At 37.2% G+C, this 23,484-nt stretch overlaps 1 protein-coding gene across 4 annotated transcripts in view; it reads left to right on the top strand.

Annotated features, from left to right (window-relative positions):
- dpy19l3 (dpy-19 like C-mannosyltransferase 3) overlaps nt 1-23,484 on the top strand; it is a 50,820-nt gene that overhangs the window by 4,941 nt on the left and 22,395 nt on the right. For all 4 annotated transcript variants that reach the window (XM_077229340.1, XM_077229341.1, XM_077229342.1 and 1 more), the window contains exons 3-16: nt 1,120-1,247; nt 4,841-4,931; nt 8,643-8,764; nt 8,843-8,988; nt 9,421-9,544; nt 11,967-12,101; nt 12,185-12,316; nt 13,187-13,288; nt 13,492-13,565; nt 13,849-14,007; nt 14,924-15,046; nt 15,465-15,576; nt 16,635-16,691; nt 17,044-17,126. In XM_077229340.1, the coding sequence (XP_077085455.1) occupies nt 1,120-1,247; nt 4,841-4,931; nt 8,643-8,764; nt 8,843-8,988; nt 9,421-9,544; nt 11,967-12,101; nt 12,185-12,316; nt 13,187-13,288; nt 13,492-13,565; nt 13,849-14,007; nt 14,924-15,046; nt 15,465-15,576; nt 16,635-16,691; nt 17,044-17,126 (1,588 nt within the window). The remainder of the gene's footprint in view (nt 1-1,119; nt 1,248-4,840; nt 4,932-8,642; nt 8,765-8,842; nt 8,989-9,420; nt 9,545-11,966; nt 12,102-12,184; nt 12,317-13,186; nt 13,289-13,491; nt 13,566-13,848; nt 14,008-14,923; nt 15,047-15,464; nt 15,577-16,634; nt 16,692-17,043; nt 17,127-23,484) is intronic.

The following is a 23,484-nucleotide window of genomic DNA, read 5'->3' on the forward strand; positions in this document are numbered from 1 at the left end:
GTGTCATCAGCATAACAGTGGAAATTAATTCCATGTTTTCTTATAATATTACCAAGTGGCAGCATATATATTGAGAATAGCAGAGGGCCTAACACCGATCCTTGCGGCACTCCATAGTCTACTGACGTTATCTTTGATTTTTCCCCATTTAAACAGACAAAATGGACAGTATGACAGTTGAGTGGAAATGATGGTTTATAATTTCAAAAGTTTACAATATTATTATTTTATCTCACACGCCTATTGTTTCAATTCAGAAGACATTGATTCATCCCCTAAGATTGTACGGGTTACCATCATAATTTCATAATCGAAACGTGAAATTGTAGGTTACTATTCACTTGCATTATATGGACTCAAAGAGATTAGTTTTCTAAATAAAATTCATTTGTGTTCATCTGAGGAAAGAAAATCATCTATATTTGGGACGGCATGAGGGCGAATAAATGAGTGAATTTTCTTATTTTTTGGGTGGAGTATCCCTTTAAGTACAAGCCAGAGCCTTGAGATGTGAATATCAGCATGTAAAGTATTTAACGATTGTCCACATGTATCAAAGTGCAAAACACTTTTATACATTAGGCATAGTTTTATATAATATAATAAAAAAATAAAGGTTGCACTTTATTTTGATGGTCTTCTTTAGACATTCTGTTGATTATAAGTTACGTTGCACCTACATGTCAACTAACTTTCTTTAGAGTATTAGTAGATTATTAGTAGACTGTCTGCTTAAAATCTGCTAACTCTTTATTGTGATGCTCCTCCAACCGACATTCTACTGATCATAAGTCACTTTGAAAGTGCATGTCAATTTATTCTACTAACCCTAACCCCTTATTCTTCTAACCCTTCCCCTACCCCTAACAGTCTACTAATACTCAACCAATACTCTAATGAGAGTTAATTGACATGAAAGTGCAACGTAACTTATAGTCAAAAGAATGTCTAAAGGGGGCAATCAAAATAAAGTGTTACCAAAATAAATAGGCTAATACAGTTTAAAAATATTATACATAAAAAGCCATATAATATTAACCATAGATCAGTGTGCATGTCTCTTGTTTACCATGTGGATTGTTTAATATTGTCGAGTGATAATCTTGTCTTTCTGTCCAGGTGGATTGTCATGGTGGACAATATTGTGTATAACCATTGGCTCAATAGTGGGCGTTAGTCTGGGTTTGCTATGCTGCATCTATGTGGCTACACTTCATGAAAATGACCTGTGGTTCTCCAATATAAAGGTAAAGAGTTTTTTTATGTTCAATGTTCTGAATCAAAGTGATACAACCTTCCATATGGGATTCATTTTCGTTTCAGTCTTTGGTGAAAAGACAGAGGTCTTGTTTGTGTTCTTAGGCTACTTGACTAATATAAATAACAGCTCAAGAGATCTAGATTCATAATATGTGGTTGCGTTTAGTCAGTGATGATGTTCTCATCTGTCCTTTTTTTCATGCATTTCCTCTTGTAAAATAATTCTTTTCCATATGGGCTGAAAGATAATTTCCCTCTTTGGCCTAACAGTCAGATAAACATTTAGCCAGAGATTGGGCTGCAGATCATGTTATGACTTCCAGACCTAAAACAGATGAAACCACCATGCCAAAAAAGTTAAGTCATGTTCAGTTGGATAAATCAGCATGTCCCTCTATCCCAGATCGCTCATTAAAATAAAGCAGATCAGGAGTAGTTTAACCACATCTCCTAATCAATGCAGGATTTACCGCTGCTGGTTTTGCAATAAATCACTATTTATTTATTTTTATTTATGGTCCCATGCAATTTGAGAGCCCTTTTTATTTTAATTTTAATGTGACTTGTGGAACCCAGGCCTAGTTTTCATTTAGTGAAGCTTTCAGCAGCCAAACCTGCTGCTTTTATGCAAGCATTGACATTTTTTTTCTCAGAACATAATGCATCTCATAAATACTCTGATTGACAATGCACTACACTTCATAATACCAGATAAGAGCACTTTTCTTTCAGAATGTGATGTCAGGATGCTTTCTTACCTCTTTGAAGAATATTTAGTCTGGAGAGCATATTTAATAATTACAGTACGGTAAATTTTTCATCTAGGCTAAAGACGCAACATAATTTTGACACTGTTCCAAACCCAATTTCTGGATGACCCCAACAGTAAACATTTTGGTTTTCTCCCTAATTAAACCCACCAGATTAAACTTGTTAATCGAGACTCCAAGCTCTAAAATGGGGGCCAGATAAGGGAGACACTGCTGTAATAGTATTAATTATTTTTAGATATGAGACATAACAATTATGCCTGGTTTATATAGTGCAGCATGTAGAATGCATAGCACAAAAGGTCAGGTTTAAAATTAAGTCAGAGTGCGACAGCAGTGGAAAAAGGAAACTCATGCACACTGGCTGGTATTTACGACTTGCTTATGAGTCATCCTACTTTCATCTGCACTCTTGCTTTTCGGAACGTGACTGGAAGCTTCAGGGACAGGATGACCACAGCTTTTGTTCCCATATGTTTCTTTCATTCTTCGGTTGAAGAACGCCTCAAGTGAGCATTTGAGGAAGAGTGCTTTATTTGCAGGCAAATAAATCACTTGTTCTGTTTCAGATGGAGACCTATGGGAATGTGGTTAGCAGCTAATCAAATGTTACTGCAGAGAGCCTCTGTTAGAAACACAGATTCCATGTTATTTTTATAATCGTTTCCACTTTTTTTAATGAAAACCAGTGGTAAATTTCACAGGGGCTTTGTTAATGTTCTCAGCAGGTGTTGGTGTTCCAGTATCTTAAGTTTTGTAATTGACTATATTGCCATGATTTTTGAACAAAGGCGTTTGAAGTTTTCCTCTGGGACGCCGCACTACTGCAGGAGACAGATACTTTTGGGACGCTCCTAAATTCGTTGTGTGTGAAGTTATGTCCAATACGGTCTTAATTTCAAGCTGGACATTGTTCAATCGTTTGTTCAAATAACTGTTTTTGCAAATGCTCTTTAACCCTTTTTTTTTTTTTTTTAAATGATGTTCCAAGCTTTTTTCCCCCCTTCTTTTTTATATATTTTTTCCCTGACTTTTAAGAGGTCACCAGTTGTGCGGCCCACATGCCTTTCCTCCTGTCTCAGCCCCTCTCTGAACACATGTAAAATGTTCCTCCGGCAGATTGCTGTTTGGTGGCGACTGGAGCTTAGAATGATCTCATGAGGTTTTATTTTATTGTTTTAATGCGTGTGCTATGAAAAATTTGGGCATGAAATTCTGGAAAGACCGATAAACAAAAGAGCTTGCGGTCTCAAACAGGGAAAGAGAGAGGGAAATTTTGGAAAGACGGGAAAGACGTAGGATAATAGTCCTTGAGAATGAGGGTTCGTAGCAGGAGGAAGAGCAATTCCAATGATAATGTAGGGACCACCCTGGATACACCACCTTTGCTACACTTTGGGGCAAAAGGCAATCCAAGGGATTACAAGAGTGGGCAGAGGGGCACAGAAGAGTGCCTAAAGCTTTCATGGAATCACATTTCTGGACAAAACTGTTGGTCAGCTGTTGTCATAGCAGCAGGATTACTGTTGGCAGGGGTTATTGGGCTGTTTCATGCATGGTGTGTTTATTCTATACACGAGAACCTGCTGTGGTTTTCACACTTAAAGGTAAGAAGAAGCAGGATCTGTCTTCATTTTTGTTGCAAGAATGTTGCTAAGAGATGTTGCGTAATGAAGCTGTGAGTGTGTGCTCTTTGTGTAAGCAGTATTGGTAATTTGTTCAGTTGTGTTATCTCCATTGTGGGATGTTCTAATGTACCCTCATTATTATACAATTTAAAAAAAATATATTTTTATTGAAGGAAGGGGCTGACGTATCATATACAGAAAGAGTTAACAATGCTCCTTGTTTTTACAATTCTCCCCCTTTTCCACAACCCACCCACTGAACAGAGAAAAATAAAATACATAAATAGTAATAAAAAAAATATATATAAACAATATTTCAAAAATTCCAAAATGGAAGAACAGAATCTCGAAGTTGTTATATTTCAAACAGTGAGAAAATAATTGACATCATTGTTAGCCCATTGTGTCGAATTGCGTTTTCCGTTACAATGTGCACAGGCGTTTTAATGACAATATTAGTTTTAGTTTGGGGGAAGAGTTACGTATTTTTCAAAATATGAAATTATTGGGGTCCACACTAAATAAAAACGTTTGGTGGATCCTCTAAGAGAATATTTAATTTTCTCCGGTTTCAAAAACAGCATCACATCACTAAGCCAGAGTGAAACTAAAGGTGGTTTACTTGATTTCCAATCAAGTGATATTCTTCTCCGAGCCAAAAGACATGCAAAAGCGCATGCGTCTTGACAATTTTCGGACATGACCACACCTTGTACAGGTACTCCAAAGACAGCCATCTCAAAAAGGCCTGATATCCTCTACATATGCCTCAGACAAAATTTAATTATTCTATTTTTTTAAATTGACTCTTTGTGTTTGAGTTTTTCAGAAGAAAAAGGTTTAAGGCTGTTTTATTAGGAAAAATGAAAGTGTAACGTCTCTTCAAACCAAAACCAAATTTCATGCAATTCTATTCTTGAGGAGCACATGGATCTTTTTTGTCGGGATGTTGTTTATATAAAACACTATAAAACTCCACCATATTTACAACACCTGTTTTTTTTTTCTTCCTCAAGGCTTTTATTGCGAATTAAATCTGCCCGAGTTTATTCTGGGCAGATAGCTGCACTGATTTCTTTTTCAGATGGGAAATGTATTTCATTTTGACACCATTTTCTCCTGTTGTGCTTCTTGTCATAGTTCATTTTTACTGAATCTTATCCTCTCTTTTTGCATTTGTAGGAAGTCGAGCGTGAAATCTCCTTCCGGACAGAATGTGGCCTTTATTACTCCTACTACAAACAGATGTTGAAAGCCCCTTCTATACAGCAAGGTACAGATATCTACTCACAAGATATATATACTACTATACGATCACCCTTGCATAATGCCATCTTTCTGATAGAACACTGATGTTTAAAGGGATAGTTCAACCTAAAATTATAATTAAGTCATCATTTACCCACCCTGATGTTGTTCTAATGCCGTATGGCCTTCTTTCTTTTATGGACCACAATGGCATTTGGACCACAAGGGACCAATTAATGGCAGCGAATACCGACCAGCATCAAGCTTTGTAAAATCTCATGTGACCTATGCCGTATATTCCAAGTGTTCTGGGAGTATATGATATGCTTTAGGGAAAAACAAACCTAAATTTAGCGTCTTGACTTTGGGCGATTATCCGTCGCGCCCAGGAGAAAAGCACACAAGTTGTGAGAAATCAATATTAACAAAAATGAAACATCAAATAGGCCAACATCTAATGTACCTTCTTCTCTGAGGTGAATATATCTGTTGTTCATCATGACAAGGAGTTATTGTGTTCACATCTGTCAGACAAACGGAGTTCCAGTCTGGTGATATTCGACTCAGTGAAGGACTCAGGGGGGGATTCTAGGTGTTGTATTTAATGTTGTGGGGTTTTTTTTATCTTGATTTGTCACGAATTGTTTTTTCTGAGCGAGGAGTGGTGAACTGCAGCGCTAATAGAGAATGTGCACGGTGCGTAGCTGTGCACTGAGGACCAACAGCCAAGGTCAAGAATTTCTTTTGAATAATACATACAATTTCAGTTTGTTTTTCACTAAACCCACTAACCTATTTTATTCCCACAGAACACTTGGAATATACTGCATGGGATCATTCTATGATATTTTTGTGCAATTTTTACAAATCTTGATGCTTCTATTCACTGTCATTCACTGCTATTATATGGATGAGCATAAGGACACTTTAAAAAATTGTCCTTTTGTGGTCCATAAAAGAAAGATAGACCAACAAAAGTGTGAGGCTAAATGATGACTTAATTTTCATTTTAGGGTGAACTAGTTCTTAGTTTTTATTATGTAGTAATATTGCTTCTATGGGGCAATTATTATTTTATAATCGCTGTCTTTAAGTGTAAAACATTTGCAAGTACCTATGATCCCATTTTCTTACTAACCCTAAGCTTTTTTTTTTAGCTCTGTCCATAACAGCAAGTTTCTTGTACTATGTTGTTTGCTTTCCATTATCACTTATGTAATCCGAGAGCTATCGAAGGAATGTCTCATTACGTAACCATATCAGTGTGACTGGTCTTAGAAAATGGAAAGGAAATGCACAACTTTGCTCGAAATTGTCTTTGCTCATGCTAATTGGCTTAACAGCTCCATTTGGAATGGATTTTCTTTGTGCTCCTACACTGAAAAACAAATACAATTAGGTCATCATTACCCATTGAGACTGAAATGGTAAGAACCACAGCGATGCAAAAAGCTGTTCTCTAGACACCACTACAATTGGGCCTTTGGACTTATAGTAAAGTAAAAGCATGTTCCGAGCATTGCTTTTGTATTAAGCAATCACTGAAATTGATTACTGTAAAATGTCACAGCTGTTGTATTATATGCAGTAGTATAAAGAAAGTTGAGGTTGTTTTGAAATTTTGAAATCCACTTCCATTATTCCATTTAGTGTCAATTTCGGCCCACATTTACAATAGTGGAAACCTCTCAAATCATTGTTGTATTGTAAGTAAGTATTATCAAAGTATTATTGTCTGCATAGGAGCTCTAATTATTATATAAGCCATACTGCTATACCAAGGCAAAATATACTAACTATACATTTTGTCAAAAACGTATTTTAGACTATTATAATATATCTGTGCTGTGACTTATGGGTTTGACTCAACTATGCTCAGTTTGATACTGAAGCAACCAAAATAAATCCAAATAAGATGTTCTATATTATAGTGTTGGTGTAGTTACTCATAACTTATATATATATATATATATATATATATATATATATATATATATATATATAACTATTTGAAAAGGCTTCTTCAAACACTACACTACTATTCAAACGTTTGGGGTCAGTAGGATAAAAAAAATATATATATTCTTTTTTATTCAGCATAATGAATTAATTTACTGTATTTAATATTTTATTGCATAAACCAATAAATTTGGTTAAATTAACCAAAAGTGACAGTGAAGATTAAAGACTTTCATAATATTATAATGTCAAAAGATTTCTATTTCAAAACAATACTGTTCTTTAGAATTTTATATTTATCAAAGAATCCTGAGTGCTTAGTGCACACAGACACACACACACACACACACACACACACACACGCACACGCACACGCACACGCACACCACACCACACGCACACCACACCACACACACACACACACACACCACACACGCACACACACACACACGCACACACACACACGCACACACACACAAGCACACACACACACACACACACACACGCACACACACACGCACACACACACACACACATATTTTGTAACATTATACATGTCTTTACTGTCTAATTCCTCCTTGATGAATACAAGTATTGATTTATTTTATTTATTTCCCCCAAAAAATAAAATACAAATTCTTACTGATCCCAAAGTTTTGAACGGTAGTGTTTAATGTTACAAAAGATTCTATTTCAGATAAATGCTGTTCCTTTGAACTGTCTATTCATCAAAGAATCCTGAAATAAATATGTAAATAACTGTTTTCAACATTGATAATAAATGTTTCTTGAACATCAAATCATCATATTATACTGATTTCTGTAGGAACATGTGACACTGAAGACTGGAGTAATGATGTTGAAAATTCAGCTTTGATCACAGGAATAAATTACACTTAACTATAGCCTATATTCACATAGAAAACGTCTGTTTTACATTGAAATAATATTTCACAATAGTTCTGGGATTGTTTTGTATTTTTAATCAAATAAATGCAGCCTTGGTGAGCAGAAGAGACTTCTTTTAAAAACATAAAACATCTTACCAACCCCAAACTTTTGAACGGCAGTATACACTATATATATACACACAGAGAGATCTGATCTCACCATCATCGAGTCCATCTGTGATTAGATAAAGAAACAGAAAAAACTGAGACAGACTAAATTCAGAAGAACTGCGGTAACATCTCTAAGACAATTAGAAACCTTCCTGCAAAGCTACAGTACTGTGAAAAATTTTAGGCACTTGTGTAAAACTGCTTTAAAGTGAGCGTCATATATATAGATTAATTAGATCAATTAACTTCTGTTAACTAAATCAAATCAATATTTGGTTTGACCACCCTTTATGTTTAAAAAAGCTTTTGTCTAGGTACACTTGCACATAGTTTTTCAGGTAGCTTTGCAGGTATAGGTTTCTTCAAGCATCTTAGAGACGTTGCTGCAGTTCTTCTGGATTTAGTCTTGCACAGTTTTTTTCTGTTTCTTCATGTAATCACAGACAGACTTGATGATGGTGAGATCAGATACCGGCTGTTGTCAGACTCCTTGTGCATACAAACATCTCACTGGATTATTATAATTAATGACAAAAGGAATGTTTGGAAATGTAAACTGATATTTCCAGCAAAAGATATAAATAACTGGCTTAAAACCATTTTTGTGTGTGAAAACTAACCTGCCTAAGAGTTAAGACTGGTCAAATTAGATTTGAGTTCATGCTAAGTGTAAAAGTCAAAGTTTACTGTGGTTGTGTGTGTTCTTATGTTCACAGGTCTTTATGAGCTTATTCATGACAACACTACTGAATCCAAGAGGACAATAAACATCCTACAACGTATGAACATCTACCAGGAAGTGTTCCTTAGCATTTTGTACAGAATACTTCCCATCCAGGTGTTCAATCACTTCTGTTTTCTTAGTAAGATGTATAGATTGTCTTGGGCTTTTCCAATCTGTGTGTTTGTTTTGCAGACCTACTTGGAGCCAATTTATTTCTACATCTACACAGTGTTTGCTTTGCAGACAGTGTATGTCTTCGCTCTCTTTATCACCAGCTGGTTACTCAGTGACTCATGGCTGGCTGGAGCCCTCAGTGGAGTCTGGTACATTCTGAACAGGTATGTGTGCGCTCCACAAGATTACAATCAATCTTTCATGCACACAAAACTCACCTTTGCAATCTGGTGTGAACAAATGCTAATTGTGATGCAGTGAGTATCTGTATTTAGGTAATTGTGAAAGGCAATATGTTTCTCTAAAATATGGTTTCAATCTCTCAAGGACATTTAGGGCTTTAGGATATTAGGATGTTCCCCCTGGAACAATCTCAGTATTTAAGAAGCCTGCTTCGAATGTTCAAAATAATACAGATACAGATAGTCCACACCTCAAACTATTGTTTGAGTTGGTATGGAAGCTTCATCAAGAAGAGCAATGTTTTGATCACATCACAATTTGTACACTTTTTAGGAAACTCACGAATGACTTCTCTGTATTTGTAAAATTGTAGAACATATTGCAGCTTGATTGCATTCTTTATTTGTGCACAGAGTGGACACCACACGCGTGGAGTTTACCATCTCTCTACGGGAGAACTGGTCAATACCTTTCTTTGCTCTTCAGGTGGCTGCCATAACCTGCTACTTAAGGCCAGAGCTAAAACCTATTCACCAGGTAATCGTCTGTCCTCATAAATGTAGATGTCTATTCAGTATCAAATGATATCCATTATTGATGGGAAGTCCAATTCTTTTTAGTGAATTTGTTCTTTCGAGCAGTTTACATTTATTCATTTAGCAGTTTGTTTCTGGTTTAAAAAAATGTATTCAATGGTTCTTTCACATCATCACATAACGACAGTATTTATATGTAACGCTATCATACCAGCAGGGAAAAAAATACAATCAGACACCCTGCATACACAATACTCAGTATTAAAATTCATTTAAATGTCTTGACTGAACAGTTTTTGCATGTTTTAATAAGATATTGTTTAATATAACTAGCTGTACTATGCATTTGATTTTAGAGAAACTTTCGCTCATTCAATGTGAGCTAGTCCTTCACACATGTTCATATTATCAGGAGCTAACTCATTAGTTATCTACAATGCGATCAAGTCCGAGAGCTGTTCTCAGTTCAGTTTACTGGTGACTCGACAACTGTTGCAGCCATTGATTGGAACCAATTCTCAAGACTGCTGTCACATCATCAGCGTTCTGTTGACTGGAGAACTACTGCCTCTGGATCACTGTTATGTGAGATGGATCAAACACTGAAGTGTGTAATTTCTAGCTTCACCAAACAATTGCTGAACACTCACTCCCATCTCCCATGAGTTGGATAAACAGAGAAGTAGGGTTGGTATCATTTGAATTTTAGCAATTCTGATTCTGCTTATCTATTCACAGTTTCGATTCCAATATTGGAAAAAAAAGTCAAAAATTTAGATATCAAATATATGTGTTCTGTCTTTTTGCAAAACTTTATGTTGCTGCTGAATACCATGAAGAAAAATCAGCAGCCTAAAAACAACTAACTAATAAACTAGACTAACTAATATTAATTTCTAACATTATTAAAGACACGTAAACAGTCAGTAATGCAATAAGAACAAATTAAACAAATTAGCAATAGCACAAATAAATACAACTGAACAAAATTCAGAATTTGAAATCAAATGCAAAAATCACTGCATAGTTTTCTTTTTTATAAATGCAATAAAGATTAATCCTTATTAAGTTTATAAAAGGTATTCAGTCAAGATCCATGAGTGATTTTCTCTTTCTTTTGTTGTTTGATTTACATTAATGGCACAGATGGCAGCAGGTTTATTAGCTGCTGTCACTTTAAGATCTAATGCACGGATCCAATATAACGTTACACACGTTTTCTTTCTCAACTGTTTACGTTCACTTAAGACATACCTGACTGTGTTTTCGGGGATATTTTGACATAGTTTTTGTCACATTTGTCCATACAAGCAAGAGAACTCAATTCAGTATTCGTGCGCCATAGTAAAGGTGGATTTTTGTGCGCGCGCTCTGGATGTGCCCTGTGCAGATAACAGTGTGCGAGTGCAGTCGAGTTATCTTTCACATCTTCATGCGCTTGAATGGTTTAAAATCACATTAAAATGCACACACAGGAACCAATAAGCAGAATCAAAATTTTGATTTTATAACAAGTATCCGATTCTAGAATTGGAATTGATTTTCAATCCCCAACCCTACAGAAAACCCTTCCCCAAATTTACACCGAGACAGTGTACTGGTTGGGATGTTGTGTCCTGTCCCAAATTACACATTTCATGTGCACTTGCGGTCTTGCCGACTATTGCATGCTTCCTTTAAGTCCACAAGACCATGGTCAGGGGTTCTTAACCCTGACCCTCAAGTTCCACTTTCCTGAAGAGTTTACAGTAGCTCCCACTTTAATCAAACTCCCTTGCCTGTATATTTCTAGTAATCCTGAAGACCTTGATTAGCTTGTTCAGGTGTGTTTGATTAGGGTTGTAGCTAAACTCGCTAGGACCTCCTACCTGACAGTCAAAGCAGCATTACATCACAAAAGTGTGGAATGTGAGGAAGACATTGAGGGCTAAGGGTGTCATTTGGGAAAGGGCCGTTGTGATCACACCACAGAGACACAGTGTTTACAATCTTCAGTGTTTACAGAAATGAACCTACAAATTGCTTACGTTAAGTCATTTCTAAATTAGAAAGAAAAGGTTTTAGAAAAATGACAAATGTAAAGTAAATATAATCCAGTCTAATAACTCGTCTGAAAATACAGGGAAAATAAAAGGCAGTAAGTTGAGATAAATGTTTCTGACTGCTTAGTGCTGTGGAATAGTTTTGTGAAATATGAAATGGAGTTTAGCAATTTCAAGTGTATTTATGATATATTTACTCTGCTGAACACATATTTGTTCTCTCTCAGTATGTTCTCTCAGCACAGACTCTAATTGCTTTCCTGACATATGGTATACCACTGACAAAATTCTCATTGTATGAGCTCTGAAGAAAGAACAAGGTTTTTGTATGTTTGGTTGTCTGGGCGGTTTAAGTCGAACATCATGTGCTTTCAACCACAGAGGGTGGTGCTGTGGCTGGTGTTCGTCTCCACCTTCTGCTTCTGTTTGACATGGCAATTCAATCAGTTTGTCCTGCTGGTGCAGGCCCTTATAATCTTTACTCTGGATTGCCTGGACTTCCTCACAGCGGAACAGGTGATGCTCAAACACACATATTGGAGACCTTCCACCTTTTGGAGTTCATGTGAGGTTGGATATTCATTTCTTTCACTTTGCAGGTGGTATCTCTGTACCTGATGCAGGTGTTGAGTCTGTTATTGGTGTGGCTACTCCAGTTCTGCAATTCTATGATTCTGGGTTCTCTGGTGCTCAGCTTCATTGTGTCTGTTCTCTTCATCAAACACTTCCAGGTCAGTGTCCATCTCAGTACATGAATTTTAAAATAGTTTAAAAAAAAAGAAAGGAAGGGGTATAACACCTGTATTTGACCGACATTAAGCAAATATCCTTGCGACATTTATGGTTTAGAATGCACTGTATATGTTAATCTGCTCCTTAAAGATGGTAATCAGATGTTTGTACACAAGTATGATCAAAGTGAACACAATGCTTTCCAGATGATCTCGGTGATGTGCTTACTGGGATATGAGCTCTAGTATTGTGTTCTGAATTACCAAACAGAATTTAAATAAAGGAAACCCTATTTGGGCAGATAAGTTTTAGCAATTAAAAAAAAATTGTGCGGTTGCTCTCATAATTTATTTTTTAAAAGATGAAGCATGTAAGAGGTACAACATTGCCAATTTTTTTTTATTGAACTAGGTAAACGATTTTTTAGTATTTCTTATTGTTTTTTTAACTAAAAGAGTAAAAGTAAAAGAGATTATTACCCATTATGTTTTCGACTTTTAAGCAGTCGAATATAAAAATGACAGTTCTAGTATGTACAGTATGCACAAAATGTATGTATGTGCAAAAAAAGAATTACTGGCACAGTAATGTATTTTATCCTAATAATCCCATATGCTACATGATTACATTACAGGTCAAACACATTAGATGGAAACAATGTCTAAATACAGCAGGCAAAAAATATATCCTATCCAAATAGGGCTTTATACTAAAACAATTTTACTTGAAACACATTATCACTTTTGTTTTTCTGTATGAACCTTATCTGTTTCCTAACATCCAATTCTGCTGTGATTGAAAACAGAGGCTAAGAATATTGTTGTAGTATATTTGTTAATACCTGCTGTGTGTGCGTGTGTGGCTTTCAGACGGGGCTAAAGACGGGCAGCTTTGTTATACGAGTAGGAAAACTGGCTCTTCACACACTCCTAGTCCTCACATTAACTTTCACCATCAATTATTCAGCCAAGGTGAGCTATGAATCGTGTTCTACATCGTCCGCCCCGTCATTAATGATACAGTACAGTACAGCTTATCTTCCTGCTCCTCCTGAGACAAAGCTTTACTTTCACTCTCATGGTCTTTCTTCATATCTCATTCCCATAAAAACCCGATCTCATGAGACACTCACCTGAATGACTTCATCCTTCACTCTCTCCATTTTAATTGACAGAAAATACTCCAACTGAAATCGGATGAGCACATCTTTAAGTTCATAAAGGCCAAGTTTGGCTTCGGGGCAACGAGGTAAGGTTTTGGTCTTCTCTTGTGGTGCTACATCTATGCTTTTATCATCAGTCAAATGCCATATCGTGGTGTCTTATTCAGAAGTGAGATCTACTCAGAGACGAGAGCGAGCCATTAATCCACTGTGATTAAATGCGTTCAAAAAATAACATCTGGAACACAATATAATCTGCTCATCCACTAGATATTTATCACACCATTTCAGTTGATCAGATGAATTGCTGCTCCCAATAATCTGGATACTATATGCAGCCTGCACTCCCTCCCTGCCTCTTTCTTTCAGAGACTTTGATGCCAGTCTCTATCTGTGCGAAGAGGCATTTGGCTTGTTGCCATTGGATACATTTGAGCGGTTAGCTGGCACAGTGCTGCTCTATCCGTATCTGTGCACCCTCAGTGTGCTGTTCATCTTGCTGCTGCTGGTGGCACTCTCTAATCTCAGGTAAAGCTACTGCATCGCTTTCTCTCAGCAGGAAACGCTCATGTGCACTACTGCAGTGTGTGCTACACATTAATTAGACATGTTTCTGGGAATTTAAATATTTTCATAATGTTCACTGTTCTAATTAGTAAACAGAAATAGGCTGAAAAATGACCAATAGAGCAGTGATTATGGTTTGTGCACAGGTCGTAATGCTAATTTATAATTATAGTTATTAGTCTTTATTAGATGTGCTACATAATAATTGGACTCTAGATGTTTTGGGATTTTTTTCCATTAGGGCTTTTAAATGCATGTTATTATGTTTAGTTCAAAGCTGATTTGCTGTTGCTTTAAGGGCTGATTGGCCCTCTTTTTTGTTCTCATTTCTTATCAGAATCACAGGAGCCCACAAACACCCAGAGGCTTTGCAACACACACACACACACACACACACACACACACACACACACACACACACACACACACACACACACACACACACACACACACACACACACACACACACACACACACACACACACACACACACACACACACACACACACACAGTGTGTTTTCATGATTTGTGGGTACTTTCCGTAGACATAATGAAACTGTATATTCTATCTCCTTACACTAACCCTACCCCTAAACCTAAAAACACATCACTTAGTATGATTTATAAGGGTTTTTCCTCATGGGGGACCAAAAAATGTCCACGCAAGGACAAGGATTTCGGATATTGCCATCTGTGTGGGGACATTTTGCAGGGTTTACCAGGACACACACAAACACACTAATTAGGGCTATTAACCCTAAACACACACACAAACTCAGAATAATGCCACTGATCTTTACTGTCTTTAGGTTTTAATGCAGGGTTGTATTATTTTATTTTTCCCCATCTTGTTTGATTCCTAATTCTTCATTCCAGCACAAATGGGTCAGGCCAAGCGAGCAGGGAGGAAGAGGACAGGACCTTTAGGATGCGGCCGGACGTCGCTTACAATCTCTTGCACACCGTCTTCTTTGGCCTGCTCGCCTTTTCCACTATGAGGTAAACAACTTGGTAAAAATTGTAAAGTTTTGTTGCTTTCATAGCACGTATCTCTTTCCCTCAATGCAAATATTTTCCTTCTGTATTTTCCTCACTCCGCCGTCTGTAATTTCATTCCCTGCTGTTGCCGCTATGGTGCATCTCAATTTCACCCTCTTCTCCGCTACCACTTTTAATTTCCTGTCCCCTGCACCGCTTCTGCTTTGTGATCTTGTTCATCTTATTAGTCCGTTTGATAGTTCATTTGAGATTTTAATGATGAATGAATTATGGTTAAACATTGCATTATGCATAGGTGTCAGAATAGTAATAGAGTTGAAAATTAATGCTATTTCAGTCTTTCGTGTTTGCAATGTGTTGTCTGAGCGTTATGATAAAATATAAAGCACCAATAGGTTTCTATCTTTGCTGCTGGCAGAATGAAATATCTGTGGACTGGCCATATGTGTGCATTCGCTGCCTTTGGGGTCTGTGGAAAGGAGGTGTGGACGTTGTATCTGAGAGTCCTCCACTGCAACACTAAAACCATGGTGAGATACTGAGATCTGACACACACACACACACACACACACACACACACACACACACACACACACACACACACACACACACACACACACACACACGCACTGCAAACGATACTAGGACATTTATACACCAGCATTCAAGAGTTTCGATTTTTTTCTTTACGCTCACCAAGGCTGCAATTATTTGATCAGAGACAGAGAGAGAGACAGAGAGAGAGAGAGAGAGAGAGAGAGAGACAAAGAGACTACTACCTAATGCACAAATCCGATTCCAAGTCTTATTTAGCTCCATATGCCTATTAATCTTAAATTAATTTTTATAAAATGGTCAGGAAAAGGTTTAAACTTTCCGATTATTTAGTATATATTATGTATAGTAAATATTATCTAGTGCAGCAGTTTTCAGCATTTTATAGTAGTGTTTCTTGTTTTCTAGCTCACTGCTGATTTAGTGTTTTACCCCAAAGCATATGACACACTTTGCCCCACTGCTGCCATTTTGGAAAAAAATGCTTAATTTAATAATTCATTGGCTAGTCTTTAGCTGACAAATTACATTGTTTTATATATAGGTAATTTACCAACATATTTATATGAAAATAAATGCATTTTACATTTTATACATGTTCATAATTTACATGACATGACATTCTAAACCATTTTAGCATAAAATACTGCTCACTTTTTCCTCATATGCCTTAAGGGCGTAATAAAGTTTCCCCACTCTGCCCCCTCTCCCCTATATTCAATACAAGGAATAGCAAAATACACGGGTCTGTAATAGAATCCATTGCATGTTTATAGAAGCCCACAAACCAAAGATACACTATGCATGTATAATTGGGAAGCTATAATACTCAATGCTATAAACTGATAATGAGTTTCAGTGAGGCATGATGTTCTTTCCTCTGCATAAATATTCCCATGTCCACGCAACTGAAAATTTCATTTCCCCACTAGGTGGCAATGTAGTTACAGCCCTCAAGCCTAAACAATTACATCCTGTTTCTTCCCATTTATGTAGATATTGATCCATTTATGTTATTAACCTGTTTCCACAGATGAGACTGATCAGGTACTCTGTTCCAATTGTAATTCTGGCGTTTCTTTATTACAAGGTAAGACATTTTCAACTCTACTGTCTTGTATCTATTTGCATAAATTGCTAAGCTGCCTGGGTGGCTGTACTCCATAAATAGTCACACAGGAATACAAATGCACACAAATGGAATTCGTATCCCACTGTGTGTGTTGTTTAGGAGTGTTTGGATTCTGCAATGGTTTTTTCTCCATCTGTGGGAACACAACAGTGGGAATAAGCAATCAGATATGAATTGTGGGGATTTGTGTATATAGATGTTTGTTTATTGTGCTGTTTTCTTGATCATCGATTGGTTATTGTGAGTCATTCCCATTACAGCAGTCTCACACTTTCTCTCCATCTCAATCGAGCTGTCTTTCTGTTGACAGTTCTGGCCCAGAATGATGGAGGAGATTTCTGAACTGAGAGAGTTTTATGACCCAGACACTGTGGAGCTAATGGAGTGGATCAGGTAAAACAGCAGTAATCTTCCTCTTACACGCTACAAGCAAACACTCGCAGACAACCATTGAACCTGGGGTCTGTAACCTTAGACCACCCTCACGAGCCACCACTGGCATAGTGAGGGGTATTCAATCACTAGCACGGATAAGAGCGAGAGATTAATATTATGAATTTTCAATGTATTTATTTGTTTATATTAGAAGTGCTGAAGTATCTCTCATATGCATGCCAAATTTCCTCTGCAGTAATCCTTCCTCATCATCACACAATCTGTTTTTATTTAGCTTTATGCTGTATGCTATGCGCTGTATTCGCTTTATGCAATGGAGCTTGTTCTGTTTTTTTTGTTTTTGTTTTTTTACACGTAGAATAATAATTCATATAACTGAGATGTTTCCTCAAGCAGCTTTTTATAATAACTGCTACACGCACCAGTCTCTCATGCGTGGTCCTTAATGTTTCTTGCACAAAACAATCGCACTTTAAGAAAAAAATGATTTTACACCACAAGTTAACGCCACATGACACATAACCCAAAGACAACGACAAACATGACAACACCATGCACATAATTTGGTAAGCGGTAAAGAATAAAAACAATGAGTCACTGATTTGCATAATTTATTCATGATGCCATGCATGCTGGGAAACAGAATCTAGCATTCTGCACCTGAGAAATCACAGTATGTTGTATTTCGTAGGGGGTTAAAAAGGAAAAGTGGCACTTCACATCCATAAAATTGCAGATTTCTGGATCAAACTATGTCTTTCCACTCCTCTCTATTTCACTCCATTACGAATTGCGAAGGTCATAAATAAAAAGCTGTAGTAAATGCTCTATTCATTCTATACGATTTGCAGCAGTAAGGCAGCATGTACCTGTGTTTGGAACTGGGCCGGTTTAAAATGGACGTCATGAATTAGACATTAGCTGCTGGAGAGACTCCAGCGGTTGGCAACAGAGGGTTTCATCAATGACACCATTCTTACTGCAAGTAGCGGGCGAAAAAAAACACTTGCTCATAGTCAAGTTTGTATGTGTGAGAAAGAGTGAGACATTTGATCTGCAGTGACACAGGTGATCTCTCCCTGAAGAAAATGCGATTTGTGTCAGGGATTAGTGGGTGAGTTCCCTTGGCTGACGCTGTGGCATTAAGCCGCTTCCACACGCTAATTAACCATCAGATGAAAGAGTTAAGCGGGGATCACTTCACACTTCTGTCTGTGCTTGGCTTGCCAAAGTCTGCACTGTTTTATATGCAGATTACCAGAGATCATCTTCTGCCTAGAAGGGAGGGTGAGCATGAAAAGCGTATCGAGGAGTGTGGCAGTATCAGACTCCTTTAACCATGATTGTAACTTACTGCACAATAAACCACATACTGTGGCACAATGTGAAGAGGGAGGGCGAACAACTACAACTGTGAAAGTATCGCTGTCAAGCAATCTTTTGATTTGTCTTGAACTAAAAGCAACACACTAGACACTACGTATGATTATATGAAGTGGTTAAAAGTTCCTATTTCTTTGCTTTTATGGATGAGATTTTAATTTTTTATTAGTCAAGTCAATTCACCTTCATTTATATAGCGCTTTTAACAATATGGACTGTTTCAAAGCAGCTTTACAGTGATAATAGGAAATTAAAGTAACAGAGATTGTTTTGGCTTTACAGCAGCTCTAGAATAAAGTTATTGTCCAGCTAAAGTTAGTTTTGATTGATTCACTTCTGTCGCAAAGATCATTAGTTATTAACTTAGGGGCCGCTAACACGACACCATTCTAGCAGAAAACCTTTAATGCGATCCGGCCGCTCATTTGCATAAAACAGTGCCTGGTGGCTCTGAGAATTTTTTATCGCTTCTTCGTAGCCACGTGAATCGGAATTATCCCGACAATGTTTTATCAGTACAGAGGTAAAGGGAAGGAGGCCTTTACAAGGGAGAGACTAGTTGACACTTCAGGGATGCGGTGTCGTCGTGTCAAGGCGCAGGTCCTTCATAAGATCCGGATACAGCCTGGAACCGGCGGACTGCAATAAACCTCGGGATAAACCGAGAGACTAATATTAGCGTAGACGCCATCCTTCTTATGATATACATGGTACATCAGGATTTATGGGAAGTGTTCCCGGTTCCGGCTGATCTAAACTATGCAGCCTAACATTAAATTATAGAAGTCTATAATGTGTTATGTGTATGCTAAGCCAAAGAAATGTGTTTTTAGTCTAGATTTGAACTGACAGACTGTGTCTGCTTCCCGGACAATGTTAGGAAGATTGTTCCAAATTTTTGGTGCTAAACAGGAATAGGATTAATAAAAAGATATAATAAAAGGATATTAGACAGCTGTATAATGTAGAGTAACAGGTGCTGTGCTTCAAAACCTAGTGTGCTGTCTTACTGTTTACTGCCTACATAGGCAGCATCCTCAGGAGTGTTTGATTTGGAATGCTGTACATAGGCAGAGACTCTGTGTTATTATAACGCTCCTTACGTGAAGCACACAGAAGACTTGACTCAAAAAAGGTTTAAAATACCATGAGAAAGCTATTCATCAGCATTCGCATTCATCTCAATGGCTAGAAATATGCCATTTGAAATCTGCTCTCTTTGCTCTTGGCATAATCTTAAGGATTATGAGTATTGTATGCAAATTGAACATGTACTATCACTTAACAACCCCAGAGCTCATGATACATCTGTCTTGAGGATTTATATGCTCTCATTGTCTCTGTGGAGAAAATAAATGGGATATTTAGTCTAGATCCCGATTGTTGTGCTCTACCCCGGCTTTAGCTTGTTGTTAAAAGAAAAGTTCACCCCAAAATTTTAATATTCCCATAATTTACTCTGCCTCAATCCATCCTAGGTGTATATATCTTTTTTATTTCAGCCAATCACAATCTGAGTTATATTAAATAATATCCTGGCTCATCCCAGCTTTGTAAGTTTTTTTGAAGCTCCAAAAAAAGCCACCGTCTATCATTAAAATAAGCTACACGACTCCAATAGGTTAATTAATGCCTTCCGAAGCAAAGCGATGGGTTTTTTGTAAGAAAAATATCCATATTTAAAACATTACAATCACTGTCTTCTGCCAACGGCCGTATACGCATTCACGAGAGAGTCAAGTTCCAGTGGAAAGGTGACCTCTGACCCAACGTAGGACGTAGCTCCTCTCCTCTTATATCAAAATCCTTCAATGTTTTTCTTTAAAAGTACTCGTTTTTGATGTCTAATTCATAACCGGCATTTTGTTTTGCTCTATCCTCTTCTCTCTCGTGTTTGTCATTTCTCACCTAAGCTTACGCTACACCTATGTCCTACATCATGTTGGTTCAGAGGTCACCCTTCCACCGGAACTCGACTCTCTCGTGAATGCATGTACGGCCGTTGCCGGAAGTCAGTGATTATAATTTATAAAGTGTTTTTTGTTTTGTTTTGGAGCTTCAAAGATTAGGGCACTATTAAGCCATTGCAAAGCTGGGAAGATCCCAGTTAATCATGCAATATTCTGAAATAGCAGGATATATAACACTCATTTAAATTACAATTAAATTGTAATTAGATTAATTATATATATATATATATACATTTACGTTGATGCTGAATGAATTATAAGTATTTCTGTAATCAACAGTCTTTTACTTCATCTTCGCCATGAAATGGAAATGGAAATTGTGTTTTTTGTTTTTTCATTCAAAAAGCCATTTCACTCGGATATAAATCACAATAGGGAAGAATAGACTATGTATGGCTGGACTTGATTTTGTCCAACTGGAATTGGTTGGTTGGTTGGATTGTTGCCGTTTGCTAATTGCTGTGTGATCCCATGTGAGTGACAGATTTCTGTATTTCACTAGTAGTTGAAATCAAATAATTCCGTCTGAACACAGAAACATGAAAAAGCTGACCATTGTCAACCAAAAAAGGAACAATAGATGGCTCTACCATATGTGCATTGTACGTACTGATAAGCCCAAAGTATACTTCAGTTTATTATGTGAAAGCTTGCAAAAACAAAGCTGAACGCATAGACTTTCCAAGTTTCCTTCTTTCTTTTTTTTTTGAACGTGCATGAAACAAAACCCCTTTCAAGAAAAGCCAGTTCACTCTGTGGCCATGTTTACAACGCCTGTGGGCTATTTCAGACATGCATGACCAACTCCTATCTACTTGAATGGTGAAATATACGGTGGCTGCTCTTATCTACTTGAATGGGGAAATATACGGTGGCCGAGAGAGCTCAACATGCTGCAACTGAAGAAAACACCCGCAAATTAAGAAAACATCTTCATCAGTTTCACAACACATGTGTGCTCCAAATACTCACAACACAACCAAATACAGAAATGCACTGCAAAAGTTCACAACACAACCAAATACAGAAATGCACTGCAAAAGTTCACAACACAACCAAATACAGAAACGCGCTGCAAATAGCACAGACCACAACGGAAATGTTTCCAGGGGACCCCAATATGTGACGAACCCGGCTGGGACGTGCTTACAGCTCAAAGTCTACTTTATTTTATTTTATAATTTTTTTGTGCAAAACATACAGAGATGACATGTTTATGACATACAACGTTGTATATAATATACAAAAGTTAACAATATGTTCAATGTCATCAGAATACTAATGAGAAAAGAACAATGAGCTGAAAACTAAAATAAATAAATGAATAAACAAGATAGAGAAAAAGAACATGAGGGAAAGATGTTAATCTATACATCGGTTACGTTGTAGTAGTGTTGTCATGTTATGTTTAAATACGTTTAATAAGAAATGTTAGGTAAAGCATGGTCCAAAGACGAGATGGAAAGTTTTAAAGTTGAGACACTCGTATATTTAAAAAAAATCTTTTGTATAAAATGTATATTTATTTGCAACAATTATGTTAACAGCAATAATAAGATATTTCTGGTAATAACAGCTATTCAGCTGATGGACACCGTGCTGCGTTGTCATGGGAACATCCCAGGTGAAAATAATGAGGAAATTACGTTGTCTTTCGCTGCTCCCTTCAGCAAGTGCAATCCAAACGGCTACATAATGGCACAAAAGTGCCCTGCTCACTCCAAAGTCCCCACTTCAAGGGCTCTGCCTTCTGTCCTTAGAAGGTAGTAGGGTATAGGGATAATCACGAGCAATAAGCATGTCCCAGCCGGGTTCGTCACTTATTGAGGTCACCTGGAAACGTTTATGTTGTGGTCTGTGAAATTTTTGAAATTTTGCAACACGTTTTTGTATTTGGTTGTGTTGTGAATTTTTGCTGCGCGTTTCTGTATTTGGTTGTGTTGTGAGTATTTGGAGCACACGTGTTGTGAAACTGATGAAGATGTTTTCTTAATTTGTGTTTTTTTTTTCTTTTTGCTTGTGTTTTCTTCAGTTTCTTCAGTTGAGCTCTCTCGGCCACCACAGAAACACAAAAATCTTAACTTATGCTAAACAAGATCAGTAATAAAACATTTGTCCTATAAATGCTTAAATAGCATTAAAAAACTTTATTTTTCAGGTTGGTCTATGCTAGCGTTTCTCAACGGGGGCGGTACCGCCCCCTTGGGGGCGTTTGGACAGTGTCGGGGGGCGTTGGGAACGAGGCAGCTGAGAGGGGGGCGCTCAGGCACAAATGGGGGGCGTTATGTCTGACTGTGGCACTATATACTCACTGTTATTATCACAACTTTTTTAAGCCTCTGACAACACATACAATGTTAATTTGAATGCATGGGCGTTTTAGGTACAGCATTGATTTCCACGCTGCTGCTCAAATCCATTCCACCTTCATTCGGAGTCCCACCAGGCCAGACGATCCAATACGCACGTGCAGTCCCAAGCGCGAGTCTCAGGTTCCTATGAGAATATTAATATAAAATATCATATCGTAGAACATGTAGCCTACCGGTATATGAAATAGTAGCCTAGGCGTCATTTAGCCTACAGGGCGGTTTGGAGATCTCTGTATGGTTCCAGAGACATGGCTCTTCTCATTCAGCACTGCGGGGAAAATATAATTTCCAGGTTCTAATTTGGCCTTAGAAAAACAGTAAAATCTAAATTTAGTATTTTAAATGTTTAATAAAGGGGCACAATGTCAAACAAAAATATGTAAATATGTCAATTGCATTTTATACAACAACCAAAAAACCAACAAAAGCAAAATACAACAACCGTTAATTTTTCGTTTTTCAATTACGGGTTAAAAAGGAAAAACGAATGGATAGTAAAAGTAAAAGGACCTTATATTATTAAAACATTTCAAATAATGCATTTGTAGAAAAAGTTTGATAGAATTGGGTCCGTGTACTTTTGTGTCCATTCCTTTTTCCTTTTTAACCTGTAATTGAAAAATGAAAAAT

The sequence above is a fragment of the Siphateles boraxobius genome, unplaced genomic scaffold (assembly GCF_051911475.1).
Source record: "Siphateles boraxobius isolate OS27281-9 unplaced genomic scaffold, OSU_SipBor_1 130, whole genome shotgun sequence".
Lineage (NCBI taxonomy): Eukaryota > Metazoa > Chordata > Actinopteri > Cypriniformes > Leuciscidae > Siphateles > Siphateles boraxobius.